We start from the raw sequence: 15,978 nt of genomic DNA on the forward strand, positions 1-15,978 counted from the left end.
TGGCATCGAAGCAGTTCCTCTAAAAAATAGCAAATGTGCCACAGAAGAAAAATTCAATGTGTGAAAGAAATGCTTCTCTGTGACACCGGTATGATTTAGCACCAAATGTTTAAGCTGAATAGAAATCAAAAGCATACAGAATGTACAAATCCAGCCTAACTCAGGGATTGACGATCAACCTCCGCAGGCATGACCACTGGCAATGAATTATGGGACGTAGTCCAAAATATAGCCTAGCTAGGATGGCAGCACTTAGCCAAACCTGGTGGATCTCAAAAGTTAGGCAGGGTTGAATTGTGCTGTTCCTGTCCACCGCGCCGTAAATCTTACGCTACAGATAACTAACCTCTTATAATGTAATCTGTCATCATATGTGATGTAGCATATTCTTTTCACAACAGCCATTCTTTGAGATAGGATTAAGCTACCTCCTAAAGGCCACTGACTAAGCATGACATGTTATACCTTCACCCCACTCTGAGATTATGAGTTATCTGGTCTGGCCACAGCTCTGTGTGTCTTGCAAATTAGTTTTAATGGAGAGTTCATGACTGAGCAGCTATTGATCTTCCAGGGCAATTAAGTGGTTTACAGGAACAGAGTACAGCCATTCCGCTATTTTGGTTTTAACAATACACCCCAGGTGCACAGCAGGAAGAATGTTCTGGAGAATGAGAAAGAGAAGGAGAAGAAAACAACAACAGGGGAAATAGGATTAATCCATTGGAGCAGTACTAAATTTGGATTGGCCTCCTTGCTTTTTTGTCTGCTTGTAAAATTAAGTTACAGTAAGGGGAGCTTGACAGTGAGATAATGAAGTCTGGGCAGTAGCAGTTTCTTGTGGGATTCAGCACCCATGGTCACATCTTTAACCCATAGTTTAATGCTAAACATGCCTCAACAGGTGACTGCACTTAGCAACCTTGACTGATCCAAAAAAGCTAAATACTGTAGGTCAGATTTGATGAATAAATGGATGGGATGCCCTCAGGAGATCACAGGGAGGCAGGCTAGACTAGAAACTTCAAATAAAAAATTCTTGAAGAGGCAAATCATTTCCGTATGCCGTCAAGAAGACTACTTGGGCATAGACACCTAGTTACCAAGAGTCAAAATCAAATCAAAAAATTTCTTACTTCTATACTAACACTAAGCGTAGTTTCTTATATAGCGCAAAAGCACTAAATTCTGCCTGATGACCCATATCGAGCCCTCTAACTACCACACTAGTTGCATATAACTTTTTTTTTTAATGTTGTGTATCTGCCATTACAAATGACATACTACAATCCGGAGTAGAAAAATGCTGCAGTCCCCTTTCGCCGTAACCCATTTCCTTTAGGGGCTTGCTCAATCTTCAGGAGTTGGATTTTGGATCGTTTTCTCCGAGAGTTCCTCCGTTTGAAGATTAGTGGCCTTTTTGCAAACGTGCGCGTGCCGTAGTTCAGTCTTCCACTTCAGAGGATGAGCTGCCTGTTTTGCACAGGGCTTTCGCCCCATGGCGGACGCCGAATTTGTCGGCGCTACCTCGCCAGATGGCGCCGCCCGCCCGCCGAGTCGGAGCGGTTCCAGCTCCCCGCGAGGCCTCGCGCCGGCTCCGTCTCGTTCCCTCCCTCCCTTTTCTTCCCCGCAGGTAAGGCGGTTGAGCGGTGACGGTACCAGCATATACACAGAGAGAGAGAGAGAGAGAGAGAGAGAGAGGGAGGGAGGGAGGGAGGGAGGGAGAGAGGGAGGGAGGGGCCCGCGGGAGGGCGTGGCTTTGGCTTGCGGCTCTCTGCTGCTGCTGCTGCTGCTGCTGCTCTCGGAGCGGCGGTCCTCTGCCCGTCGCTGCTGGTTCGAATTACTAAGTGAAACGCGGGGCGAGGCGGGTGCTTTGGCTTGGCAGCGGAAGGGAGGTAAGGAGTGAAGAAGCCGAAGGCGCTGCCGTCGCCTTCTTGGACTTTCGCTGGCTATGAGTCCCGACGAAAAGCCGCCGCCGCCTTCCTCCCAGAGTAGCCGAGCGCCTCATCAGCAGAGGCGCGGAGGACTCCTGACGGAGATTCAGACGCCCCTTCTCACCGAGCGCTTCCACGCCCGCTACACCCTCAGCCCCGGCCGCGAACTCGGCAGGTGAGGCGGGCAGGGGGACAGACGCGGACGGTGGGGAGGGCGCCCTCTTCTTCCCGCGTACTTTTTCTGCCGAGTTGTGCTGGGTTTGGCTCCTGAAACTCTCGCGGATGCTAATGGCGTCCTGGTGCGAGTCTCCGCTCGAGGTGTAGCAAAGGCGAGAGATCTCGGCGGAGGAACGAGAGAAGATGGTGAGGGACGGGCGGTGGAAAGAGCGAGAGAAGCCTTATCAAAGTCTCCTCATCTGGAGAGAGGAGCAAAGCCGCCCCGCGACACGCTTGCCACAGTCCGCTGTCAAGGTTGTGCCCTGAGCCCCGACCCAATCCCCGTGGGTGGCTTCGGCCGAATGGGTGCTTTTCCTCAAGCGTTTAGGCAACCCAAGTTCCGTTTTTACACAAGCTTTCCTCGGCTTTTCGTTATTATCCCTAGTTCTCTCAGCCTTGGTGCTGTTGGTACTGGAACAGCCAAACATAGTGTTCTTCATCTTGAGAAGTCTGTGAATGTGAGCAAGGTTGTTCTCTCCTGATTATGGAGCCAAGTATATATTCCAATAGTCCCCAGTGGTAATATTTGCTAGAAAGTAAAGAAACTCTCACTAACCTGTAACTCTTATTATTCCCACTCAACATGGGTGATGGGGATTATAGTCCAAATACATCTTAAAGGCACCAGGTTTAGATATTCAATGTATACCCACCTTTCTACTCAAGCAGGTACTCAGGTTGGAAAGGAAATACATTCCAAGCTGTTACTGAAATGTGGAACTGTCATTGTTCATGAGTGAGCCAAACAAATCAGGATCAAGCTTTCTCTTAACGTTTTGACTATTCTGGATCATGATTTTGATATAGCGTGGAAAAAAAGTAGAAGGAAGAGAGGATGAGAAGTGGTTTTCAGTCTTAAAAAGGCTGAAATAATTGAGACTTGTTACTGTCACATGGGGAATTTTCTCTCTCCATTCAACCCATATGAACAGTGTGAAGTATAGAATGGGGTAAAACTGAGGTTGACCTGTCAAAGTGTGATAAATAAATAAAGAGTCCATTCCTGACAGATCAGCCTCAAGGGAACAGATGTCATAAATTCTCTATGCATGATGGTACAGTATGTGAATGTTTCTGTCAAGTAGCTATTTCATCAGTTTATGTGAAGTGAGATGCAGTAGAGCTCTCAGAAACTTGTATATATCAGTGATTGTATCTAAAACTATTAAGCATAATATTCATCTCTATTCATAGAGATAATTTAAGTGTAGAGAGAGACATCATTTATATGTGATCTATGTATAGAAAATACTGTTTTATACAGTATAATATTTTTCTCTTTTAACTGAATATTTCTGTAAGAGGCATCTCTAAAAGTGTGATGTCAGAAGCTATAACAGGCTGATCAGGAACTTTTCCCTCACTTGCTTTAAATAACCAGGTCTGAGGTTATTCTTTACTGAGGTCAGATTCTGACTTTGTTCAGGACTTCAGCAGTTGTCTAGTCATTAATGCTTATGGACCTAAGACTCTTGTAAATTACAGGACTAAAGATAGAGACAAGCTTGAGAGGGTTTAGTCTGAGTCAGAAGAAACAAACACAGCCAGTATGGTATTCTAAAAATTTATTCATAGGGATCAAAGCTCTGACTTTGGACTGTTTGAAGGTTACCTTTAATGTACCAATGCCATCCTTCTTTGAAATATATGATGTTACTTATATTGTAGACAAGATTCTTTCCTTACATTTTTTTTGCGGGGGGTTCTTTAATTAAATGTATATGTATATATTAAGTATACACACACATTTCATTTGGTTGTCTGACTTGCTAGTTGATCATGTCACCTTATTTATTTTTTGACATATCAAATCATGAAAAAACTTAGACTGATGCAGCTACCATTTTATGGAAAAATCTTTACATTTAAGCATAGATAATGATAATTGTCTTTGACACTCAAAATGAGTTGTACATCTTACTGGGGCAAATTATAATGGCCATGTATTTAAACTTCAAATAAGTTTACGGTCAACTTTCTGGGACAACTTAAATTTTATAGAGCATGTCTATTAAAATACTGCAAAATTCCCCATGCTCTTGTGGATGCCTAAGTGACAGTTCATAATTATATAGAAAAAGTATTTTTAATATACTTAAAAGACACTAGTCAGGGTTTAGTGCAGAGATAGATAGCCTTCCTAGTCCAAGGGCACATGTGGAATTTTGAAAGCATGTGGTGGACATATTATTGAAATGGCTGCCATAATAGCCATACAGTATTCCTTCACAGTACACTGTATATAGGAAACCAGGATCTGCAAGAATGGATCAAAATTAAATGGCTGGCTGTCCTTCATTGGCACATATAGTTTGAGAACAGTTTGACCTCATCTGTTGGTCATGAAATAGTACCATGATGACATTTTGCTATTAATGTAATTTAATCTATACATTCATACATTATTTCTACAAACTAAAATTTAACATGACAGCAGATAGGAATTCATGTTATAGTTGTAGAAAGAAGTTAAAATTAAATATAGAAAACTGACAAATCAGTTATTTATTTTATTTATTTATTTCCATCCCACCTTTATTATTTTACTATATACTATAGTATATCTAAGTAATTGCCATTGGTATTGGCATATAGGCTAGGTTCATATTACACTAAATCATAATGTGGTTAGTTTTTGTTTAGTGTGTATGAAACCAGCTGTTGCATTTATCAATCATAATTTATAGCTTGATAAACAATATTTTATAGTTGCCATAATGTGGCAGGTCTTAAATGTATGTATTACTTTTGATGATTTATAACCAGGAGAGGGTAGAAATACTTAAATCTAAAAATAGTAAGTCTTGTTGATTAATAAGTTAAAATTATGTTGCTTTTAACATTAGGTAATTATTTGTTTACTTCATTACAAGTAAATTGAGTGGCAACTCTGTTCTGTTACTGACAATTTCAAGCACACTTAATACTACATTAACAACTTAATAAAGGATTAGTGTCAGTTTTCCAGAGGGAAGTAGAGGTAATTAAATAAAAATGACACATATATTAGATAACTTGGATTTGGTTCACTACTCTTCTGTGGCAAACAAGAATCCCCCTGCCTTCCCACAACCACTTCTGGTGTTTTCTCTTTCTTGGGAAGAGAGGTTTGATAATGAAACATGGAGAAAAGTGAAAAAGTGAAAGAGGGGGCTGTTCTACGGAGAACAAGGAATACATAGAGACAGAACATTATTGCAGTGTAGCTAGAATGGTACAGAAAAAAATCCTTTTAGCCACAACAGTCTATGGTTGGGTCTCCATCCTTGCACATTTGCCTGCCCAGTGTTCCTTCTTCTTCATTCAAATGATCCTATCCCCACATTCTTTTTCTTATTCAGATTGTACCTGCCGGAGAGAGGATGAATGGATGTTTGGATGTGGATGGTTGTTGTAATATGTGCATGGAATGAATGATTTCTGTAGGGGCCAGGGGAAGGAAGGAAGGGCGGGAGGAAGGGAGGGTTGAATTAAAGTTATTCCCACTGTTAGTATACAAGCCACAGTCACTTCTCCTAGAAGAAATGCAGGCCTCAGTTTAAAAAGGGTTTTGCACTCCAAATTCATAGACAACATACTTATTTCAATTAAGGTTTTGTAAAGATTACTTTTAATTATGTTCCTAGGTTAAACAGCTATATATCACACTGTGATACGGTTTAGCTGTTAAGCTGTTGGACTAGGAATGGGGAGAATAGTTCCACCTACAGCTGTGGAAGCTCATTGGGTAACTTTGAGCCAGTCATTCTCCCATAGGATTGTTATTGTGAGGAAAATATGTATAAGCACATACCAAATAAAAATACCGCCAAATGTTAAATACTATTGTTCAAATGATTTTTCTTTCCTTGAATATTTGAGTTGGGTCAATTTTGTTTGTTCTTGCAAATGAGGAAGGTTACCCTTAAATGTTTTTAGTTTCAGAGTTTTTCTTACTGGTAGTAAAGCACCTTATATTACTTCATACAGTATCTGCCCTTGGAGACATTTAATAAGGAAAGCCTGAGTGACTCCTTCCTTTTAAAATGCAGTAAATTGGGGATTCATGTGACATCACTTTAAAGGAATTTGATGTAATAGCAGCTCTGTAACAAATTTTAATAATTTGTGTAATACCAGGATGACCTTAAATTGGCAAAAAATTGTATGGATGGTTATGTTAAGAACATAGCTGATAACACGAAACTAAAGAAGCTTGTATGGCATTATAAAGAAGTTTGGTAGACAGATAATTTGGGGCAAGAATCTAGATAATGTAATGGCAGAAAAGTGAAAGTCTCGCACAAATAGGTTTTGCTGGAAAATAGGAGATTTAAAGCATTGTCTGCAAAATAATGGTAAGCCTTAATTCCTTAAATGTGTGTAGAAAACTAAAACCATCCTCCTGTGGATCTGGAATTTTTGGAATGGTTTGCCACAAGGTCCTGTATTTGGTTTTTATAAAAACGAAGAGAAGGCTTGGTTTTATCTCTTTGATTGCTTCTTCCTGGGCATTTAATTTTTTTTTGTTTTACTTGCATGGTAGCTAGATTTTGTGTGTTACCTAAGTCTGATAAAAGATTATTGTGGAATCACTTAAACCTCTGCAAGTAGGCTAGATAGATTGATACATCTGCACTGTACTTCATTTATTTTATGCATTGGTATTTATGAATGTATTATAAGTATTATGTATGTATTGGTATATCCTTCTGGAACCATACATAAGTAAGTTATTAAAGCCACCAGTTATAACATTCCAGTTGTCTGGAATTCTGTCTCATTGATGCAGCACCTTTACTTTTTAACTGTTTTGTTTTATTTTAAAGGGAGTTATGTTAGATTTTTTACATATTGTAATTTTAATATATTTCATTGTGTAATTATATTATATTATATTATATTATATTATATTATATTATATTATATTATATTATATTATATTATATTATATTATATTATAATTATATTTCCTTTGTGATAGATCAAGTACACCAAGCTGGAGAGGCTCAATAAAAAGAGTAAGTCAATGTCAGTTCTCAGTTCAGTGCATCTGTTAAATAATCTAGTAGAGAGGAATCAGAAATGACCAGTTGTACTCTTAAACAGAACAAAAAATTATCTATATTAACTAAAAATGACCTGACTTGGGTACCTAAACTTAATAGGGAGTCTTAAAATATTTTACAGGGCAATTCTCTGGGATCTGCCAGGTATAACATTCTCTACTACCCTTTTAAAAACAAAGCAGATTCTCACAACAGGATGTTTTCCAGATATGTGGGAAAGGCAGCAGATCCCAGCAGGGAACTTCAGACAGATCAATCAATGGCTTGGATGGCCTGATCAGGTATCTTCCAGGTGATTCCTATGGTATGTTTTTAGGCATTAAGTTGATTCATTAAACTGAGTCTGGATATCAATTCCAGTAAGTGTTTGGTCTTGGCATGCTTGGACATTTCCAGACATGCCTTTTGTTTACAGGAGTGATCAAGTAAATGGGGAGGAAGTCTGTTGTACCCTCAGATCATCTCAGTGTTTAAGGCTGTGCTGTTATTGTGTTCTTAGTGGTACTAAACGCATGACTCCATACAGTATAATGAAGTACACTGTAGATTTCTGTGTTCACCTACAGTGCAAAGGTCTACTTATTTCCCCACCTCCGAAGCATATAATCCATTTTTATTCGTGCTTGAGATTAGCTATCATATGTTACACTTCTAAGGAAAAATAGCTGTCAAATGTGGATGTTTCACAAATATAAGTTAAATTAAATTGATCACCAGTTGATAGGATTAAACTGATCACAACTGAAATTACTTAGAATCCATTTTTAATAGAAATATAAAGTACTTTTATAAATAGTATGAAATTTTCGTTTACATTTATTGGAGACTACAGTATTTTACTAGGTGCTAGCATGTATCTCAGGCTGGTTTCTTTTCCTTATATACAATTCATTAGAAATCCAGAAAATGTTGTGGCAGAAGAGGAAAAATAATGATGTAACTTGTTCTGCTGTTTCTAAAGAAAACATGATGATATTTTTCAAAGCCTTTCATACGGTATTTTCTACCATTAGACACAACAGCATTATCTCCAGGCCAAGTTTTCTAGTAAATTATATTATTTACAGAACTGTATATGTTTTGCAAATGCATTTCTTTTGATATTGCGTATAAAAATTAATTCTGTGTGTGGCCATCAAGGTGAATAACCATAATTTGATTATTATGTATATAAGTACATATTAAACTGTTTTATATTTTAAAATAATGACATGATGTAAAGCCTGTGGTTAAGCAGGAATCTTTACTTATCTTTTAATCTTGTACCCTCAGATAGTTTTCCTTATTTAAAAAAATATACATGCATGTGCATACAACAAAATATGGAAGTCTTGCCAGCATACCAAAGGAGATATCTAATACTAGGCACGTCTTTTCTTTTTGCCCACTGTACCTTTGAACTCATCAGCCTTTCCCCTTCTGGTTTTCCCTAGGTTTTATTGTACCTAAAACTTGCAAAGTTCTAACTATTGACTACCCAATAGGAATTCTGTGATGTGCAGTCCTAACATAACAGGGCTACATTTTATGTAAGGGTGGTAGCATATGCGTATCAAGTACATAGGTAAGTAGAGAACGTATAAATCTAGCAACAAGGTTTCTTTTTTTAAATAGAAAATCATAGGAAAGCAAAGCAACATTGAATGTAAACATGAACTCAAATCCTGCACTGGGCTCCATGTTTTCTTTCTACAGTTCCAGAAGTAGAAGTTCATTTCCAATTCATCCAGGTCTACGAGGCAAATCCAGTCTCCATCATCTCAAGAACAGGTTCCTGTAGTATTTAAAAAAGAGGCTTCAAACAATTTCAGACAGACTATTCAGATCTCATTAGAAGTATTCCAGTCCTGCTTTGACCTAACTGGTGTTCTGAGTTCAAAACAGACTGCCTTTGAGCTCAACACGGAGTTTCAAGTTTGAAACATTTTCCATATCTCAAAAAAGAAATTTAGCAAAAGACTCTCAAAGTAAAGATTGTTATAATGAGGAAAACAGTCAAGATTGAGCTCCCATTCACTGTGATCAGGGCCAGTCTGTTAAAAGAATAATAAGGCAGGGCTAGTGAAAAGCTGTTAATTAGTCTGTTTCAAATTGAGGCTGAAAAAGAATACCCAATTTCTGCTTCCCCCTAATACTGAGAAATTCTGCTTAATAAAGTAAGAGTAAATGAACAGTTTTGTTAACTAGGCAATAATAAAAGCAATGATATTGTATGCCAAGGTCAGATTTGTACAAAAATAACCTTCCACAGTTCTGGAGAATCCTGCTTTTCTTCAGTCAAAGCACACTGCCTAATGTATGCCCCCAAAAGCAAGGGTGGCTTCCATAGTTAGGAAATCATCAGCAAGTAAAAAGCTTAGTTCTAAATTCTGCTTCTGGCTTGTGGCTCCCCAAAATGTCTGATGCAGTCTGCTGATTTAGACATAGAGTAATACTAAGCATTTTTCTCCTAATAATATGCAATGTGCAGCTGCATATTTACTTAAGAAACATGCCAGGATTTTCCAGACTTCTGACATTGTGTTGTAAGATTGGGACAAACTAGCTAACATCTGGAGTATTATAAGATCATATTTCTTCTGGTGCAGATATGAGAAGTTTAAATACATATTGCCTTATATGTAGCAGTTATGCTCTAAGTCTTTTCTGGACAGAGGTGGTTTCCTATAAAATATAATACCAAACTCTGATATTAAATTATTCATCCCTAAATAGAATTGCAGTTCCATTTAATTCAGTAAAAGTAGCAACAGTAGACATGATTTAAAAAATGGAAAATGAATGAGAAAAAATGTCCTGAGGAGAGTCATTTATAATGCTTAGAATTGCTTGAAATGAAAGCAATGAAAGCAACGAAAAACATGCTTGACAAATAATTCAGCAGCAGAGCTAATCCTTGTTTGTGAAATGTCCTATGTTCAGTCATAAACATCTCCATATAAGGCTATAATCCTATCTCAAACTCTTTAAGAGGTATGACTAGAAGAATTAGTTGTGTTTAGCTATACTAAAGACCTTTGGAAAGTAATTCCCAAATTATCTGGGAATTTTCTGAGACTTTTCACTATAGCTTGATAGCCTGTCCTTTGTGAATGCTCATAATTGTATGTTCAGAATTTTCATAGCAAGGCACACAAATCTGGGTTTCCTGCCCTCTGCAAGTGGGAGAAAGAATTAAGGAAATAATGATCCTGATTGTTAAAAATGTAGATTTAGCGCAATATGGGAAAATTAGCAGTAGTAGAGAATTTTCTGAGGGTTAGAAATAATGGTGGAGTAAATTCTGGGGGCTAATGAAGATCCTGGTTATAGAGTGAAAATGCTACTTTGTACTGTGTATATATTGTGTGATATTTTTTTTTTAGTGTGTGTTATCTAGTGGAGTGTGCTTTTGTGTCTGTGATGTTCTCTATGTTGGTTTTTGTGTACATACGTACAATGTTCTGTCCCCCTTTTTAAGTGCCTTGGATGTATCATCCACATCATCACATGAGCTTCTATGAAATGTTTACTGTGCTTCAGTCATGGTGGGATACATGATCTGGCATTTGGATTCAGTCTTAGCTCTTCCTTTAACATTGCTAGGTTACCCATAAAATACATTTTACTTTGAATAAGAGACTATATCATTTAGAATAGAAATCAGGGGCAGTAGTATTTGTGACACAATGTGTTGCTTCATATCTTCTTCAAAATCCATGTATAAGAAGACTTTGAATATATTCTGTGCAAATAGCTGAAGTCTTTAATGCTGCTTAAGGAAATTAATATGTATAGCATCTACAATAGTGACAGGTTGTTGTAGATTACATTAAGAAGCTATTATTTAATGTTAAATTCTCTTTAGTTTGCTCGTGGAACCCATGGCAACCAGAAAGTGAGTAAACATATGACGTAAGACCGTTTTCTTATCGAGCTTGACTTGTGTTCAGAAAGGCCTTTGTTTCTTTTTTGCAAGCTAGGAGGCATGCCAACAGAAACCATGCTTTTGAAGTTGCCAGTCTCAATAAATGACCTTGAGTTCTCCCTAATACAGTTTTGAATTCCAGTAAAACCATTCAAAATTCTTAGAGAGTGATGCAAAGAAGACATCTTAGTTGGATAAATGAAATAATTTAACTTTACAAAGTAATTTCTTTACTTAAATGTCAAGTGTTTGTCATAAATTACTGATAGTCTATGCCAACTAGAGAAATACCCTCCTTCAAAAGAAATAATTTGTATTCCACTAATGCTCCAACTTCTGCGTTTCTGGTTCCCCTCTTGAAGTAAATTCTCACACATTTCAGCTAACTACAATTACTTGGAACTAATTGCCATGGATTTCAGTAGACATTATACACACTTGTATGTATGTGCAGGATTACAGTACAGTCCAACGTGTGGGGACATTTTATATGAGAAAAAGATTTGATGAATGTTTTTTTTAAACTAACCAAACACAAGTCTCATAGGTTTTAACTGTTTTGAGCATCTTAAAAGTATCACTTTCTTAAGGTTAATCATTTTCATATTTAAATTGAACGCTACACAGGCATGACTGCTATTAATTCCAGACTAGGGAGAGCTAATAGGCTAGGATTCTTTTCTTATTTCGCAATGTAAGTTAATGTGAGCATAAATGTGAATATTCCTAATTATATTTGTTACAGTTAAGAACCTTTATATATTTTTAATTTAGTGTTGAATTAAAGATTCTTATATCACATCTGGATTTGTAGTCTAGATTGTCAGCTATTTCTTTTTAGTTTTTATAAGAACATAAATCTTTCAGCCAGCCCCTTGCCTAAAATATCCATAGTTCTAAATGTTGTCTTAAGAGATTCTAAATGGAGATATAACCATGAGCATACACATCTTCAACAGACAGTGATTGATAGATTCACATCCTGATGATGTAAACCCAAAATATGACAATAATAGGAGTTAATATTACAATTTACAAGTCATATTAAACATTCTCTGAGGTATTTAATATGTATGAACAAATATTTTGCTGAATTAATCTCATGTTAAGATAATAAAAAAACTAATTTCATATTGTTTAAAATGGACTTACCAAAACAGGACATTCAAGCTTATTAATCTAGAGGTTGTTTGTTTAAACGATTAATAAAGCTAGCCATCTTACAGCACTGACTCTGGGCAGTGTACAAAGATTAAAACCACAACAGCAGCATATAACCCATGACACCCTGGTTAAAACAACAACCTCCAAAACAAAAAGCCACATCATCAGAGCTTGCCTAACCTCCTGGCCCAAATGCCTGAGGGAACAGCCAGGTCTTCAGAGCCTTACAAAAGGCTAATAGAGTTGGACCATCTGGATCTCTGCAGGAATGCTGTTCCACAGGGCAGGCACAGCCACAGGGAAGGCATGACTCCAGGATGGCAGTGCTTGAAGGAAGGGACCCAGAGCATGCCTCCCTGCTAGTTCTGGTTTGGTGAGCAGAAACAGTGGGGGACAGGTAGTCCTGCAAATAGCCTGTTCCTATGCCATGTTAGATAGGTGGTAACCAGCACCTTGAATCAGATATGGAAGCCTACTGAGAACCAGTGCAATTTGTGGAACAGCAGTGTTATAGGAGTGAATCGAGAGATGCCAAAAACTGCCCACACGGTTGCCGTCTGGACCAGCTGCAGCTTCACAAATGTTCTTTAAGAGCAGTTCCATGTAAATCATGTTATAGTAATCCAAGTGGGAGGTAACTAAGGCATGAGTCACCATGAGCGAGGCCTCCTGGTCCAGGAATGGATACAATTGGTACACAAGACAAACCTGTGCAACTCGCCCCGCCACAACTGCCACCTGCTTTTTGAGCAGGAGCTGTGAGTCCAGGATTGTGCACCACCTGTGACTGGGGAAGTGCACCCCCAGGCAAAGTTAAAGATGGAAGATTTCCAGAGTTGTGAGAACTTACCCTCAGCTTCTCAGTCTTGCAAGGGTTGAGAGGAAGCCTGTTCACTCCTATATAGACCCCTATAGCCTCCAGGTAGTAGTAAAGTACCTTGGTGGAATCACTAGGTTGGTCCAGGGCAGAGATGTACAGCTGGATATTACCAGCATTCTGATGATACTGCACCTTGTGAGGACAGATGACCTCCCCCAACAGCTTAATGTAGATGTTAAATAGAAGTGGGAAGAGAGCAGAGCCCTGAGGCACCGCACAAAAAGGGGGCTCCAGCTCAACCTCTCCCCTCCACCAACCATGACTGGAACTGGCCTGGAAAAAGGAGAAGAACCACCATAATACAAAACCTCCTAGCCCTGATCCCCAGAACGAGCCCAGAAATATTTTATGATCAATGGAATCAAAGGCCATTGAGAGATCAAGGAGGGCTAGAATATCCTATCCTGAGCCTGCCAATATCAGTGACAAGTGCAGTCAATATTGTCTTTTACTATGGCCATGCCTGAATCCTGACTGAAAGGGGTCCATATAATCCACTTCTTCCAGGACCCTCTGGAGGTGTGAGCCAACCACCTTATCAATCACCTTCCCCAAAAAGGGAAGGTTGGAGACTGGATGGAAATTGTCCAGATCCATTGGGTCCAGCAGTGACTTCTTAAGGAGGCAGAGAACAACCACCTCTGTCAAGGCGGATAAAACCAGCAGCAGCAGCCCCTCAGAGAAGCATTCACCTCTACCTGGACCCAACCACCTGTCATTTCCTGGAAGAGCTTAGTCAGTAAGGAGGGAAAGGGATCGAAAATACAAGTGGCTGAACTTACCTCTCCAAGGACCCTGTATACTTCCTCGGGGCAAACAGCTTTGAACTCCTCCCAGATAACCAGGCAAGACTGTGCATCAGCCTGTTCCACAGAACCTTTACAGCCAGATTCCAACTCCAAGTGAATCCAGGCAACTTTATCTGACAGATGCCACCTCCAAGTCCATGCCCAAGGATGACAGATTGAAGTCTCCCAGGACAATAAGCATGAAGAACACCACTATCAACCTGGCCATAGACTCTAGCAACTCTGGTAGAAAGATTGCTATGCAGCAGAGAAGCTGGTACATAAGCAACAGTCCTGATCTCTACAGCCTACTTCACAAACGAGACCTCACACCTGGCAATCTGTGGAGCAGTGCCCCTGAAAGCCACTAGGAATTCGTGAATAACAATTGCCACACTTTATCCCATCCCCTGGGTTCATGGGTCATGCCACACACCAAACCTGACTGGGCATATCTCTAAGAAGGGACACTGCCCCTCCCCCCCATGCCCAGCCAGGTGATGCATACAGTTAAGTTGTGGATGAGGCCAGCTTTATTATAGGCCACCTTGCATTAAGCAGAAGCAGCCAGAAGCCTGGAGCCCTGGTTACCAGGCCTTCAGGTAGAGTACAAGGGGCTGGAACAAGACATTGATGCTTTATATAACCACCTTCAAGTTATATAAAGAAAGGCTACAGGCTTAAAAATCACAGTTAAACCTCACAATTTCCAGTGAAAAGTCACAATTGTTCCCTTTCAATCCAGATCAAACAGACTACATAATACTTATACTGAATAAAGTGCTAAGAAGCAAACTAACAGTTTCCTTAAAACTGAATTGATATGAAACAATAATTTACCAAAATGTAGGCATTATTTTTTAAACTGGAATTATATAAATATAATATCCTCATAAGCTTTTCAGAGGTAAACATATTAAAATTGTATATACTGTATTGTCTAAATATTTTCCATACATGTCTTGCAGCATTAAGTCTAGGTATTGAAACTGTCCCCATGCAAAGACTGACCCCAATACTTGCCAAGAATTCACTACTGTCAAATAATATATCTAAAGTTGAGTCCAAAGAGAAGCTGATTCCTGAAATCTCTTATTCCTGCCAGTAACTGAAGCTAGGATAAATGCCTAGTGATAAGCATATAAACATGTGGAAAATTAAATCCACTTTTCTCAGTAGGTAGGTCTAATTTGTGCAATTAAAATCTCACAATATGTAAAAGAAGCTATTCATTGTTGTATAAATTCATTTAAAATAATGTGAAAGAATAGACAGAAGAAAGTCTTTCCAGACATAAATCCCTTGACATTGGATTAATCTTAGTCTCTTCTTTATTACTTGAAATACACACAGGAATTTTAGACCATCTGTTTAGAACTTGTATTTGCACCAAATAGGGAAATAAGTTCAAATTTACCAGTTGTAAAACCTTGCTGAGTATTCCTATATTAAGGTAAAGAAAGAAGACCAAATATAAACTAACAGTACAAGTGGTAACCTTTCCTAATTATCCAATAGTATCAAGTCTGTTTTATTCCAATTTTTAGAGTTACCAGATAGGATCCCAAATTCATATACTAATACAGTGAGTTTAGGAGTAAAGATTTATAGAAATATCAATAAAATGTAGAATATCCTTTGCATATAAAAATATTTTCCTCTACCCCAATCTGGTATAATGACATTAATTCTATTTCTAAATATGCAGGCAAGAGATCCTAAAACCATATTAAGAAAGGGGGCAAAAAAGGACATCTTCGGAATGTTCTGCAACATAAATGTAACTGGGGCAGGGCACACCACTAATAATCACCCATAATGTAGGGATTGAATAAATCATAGCAATGTAAAACATAAACTTTGGGAAAATCCTAAATGTCAAACCCCACCCCCAAAACTTCCAGGAAACCACATCAAAGGATTGCTCCATGTGAAAGAAAATATAGCTGTTAAGTCATGTCTATTTTGAGTTAAAGCAAGAACATCAATTAAACATTTAATATTGTCAGAACCTTGACGATCCTCTGCAATCCAGCCTGAA

The 15,978-nt window shown here is 38.4% G+C and overlaps 1 protein-coding gene across 1 annotated transcript in view; it reads left to right on the top strand.

Annotated features, from left to right (window-relative positions):
* Window positions 1-1,822: 1,822 nt before the first annotated feature.
* STK17A (serine/threonine kinase 17a) overlaps window positions 1,823-15,978 on the top strand; it is a 33,752-nt gene continuing 19,596 nt past the window's right edge. The window contains exon 1 of the mRNA XM_063304178.1: window positions 1,823-2,109. Within this exon, the coding sequence (XP_063160248.1) occupies window positions 1,952-2,109 (158 nt within the window). The 5' untranslated portion in view covers window positions 1,823-1,951. The remainder of the gene's footprint in view (window positions 2,110-15,978) is intronic.

The sequence above is a fragment of the Candoia aspera genome, chromosome 4 (genome assembly GCF_035149785.1).
Source record: "Candoia aspera isolate rCanAsp1 chromosome 4, rCanAsp1.hap2, whole genome shotgun sequence".
Lineage (NCBI taxonomy): Eukaryota > Metazoa > Chordata > Lepidosauria > Squamata > Boidae > Candoia > Candoia aspera.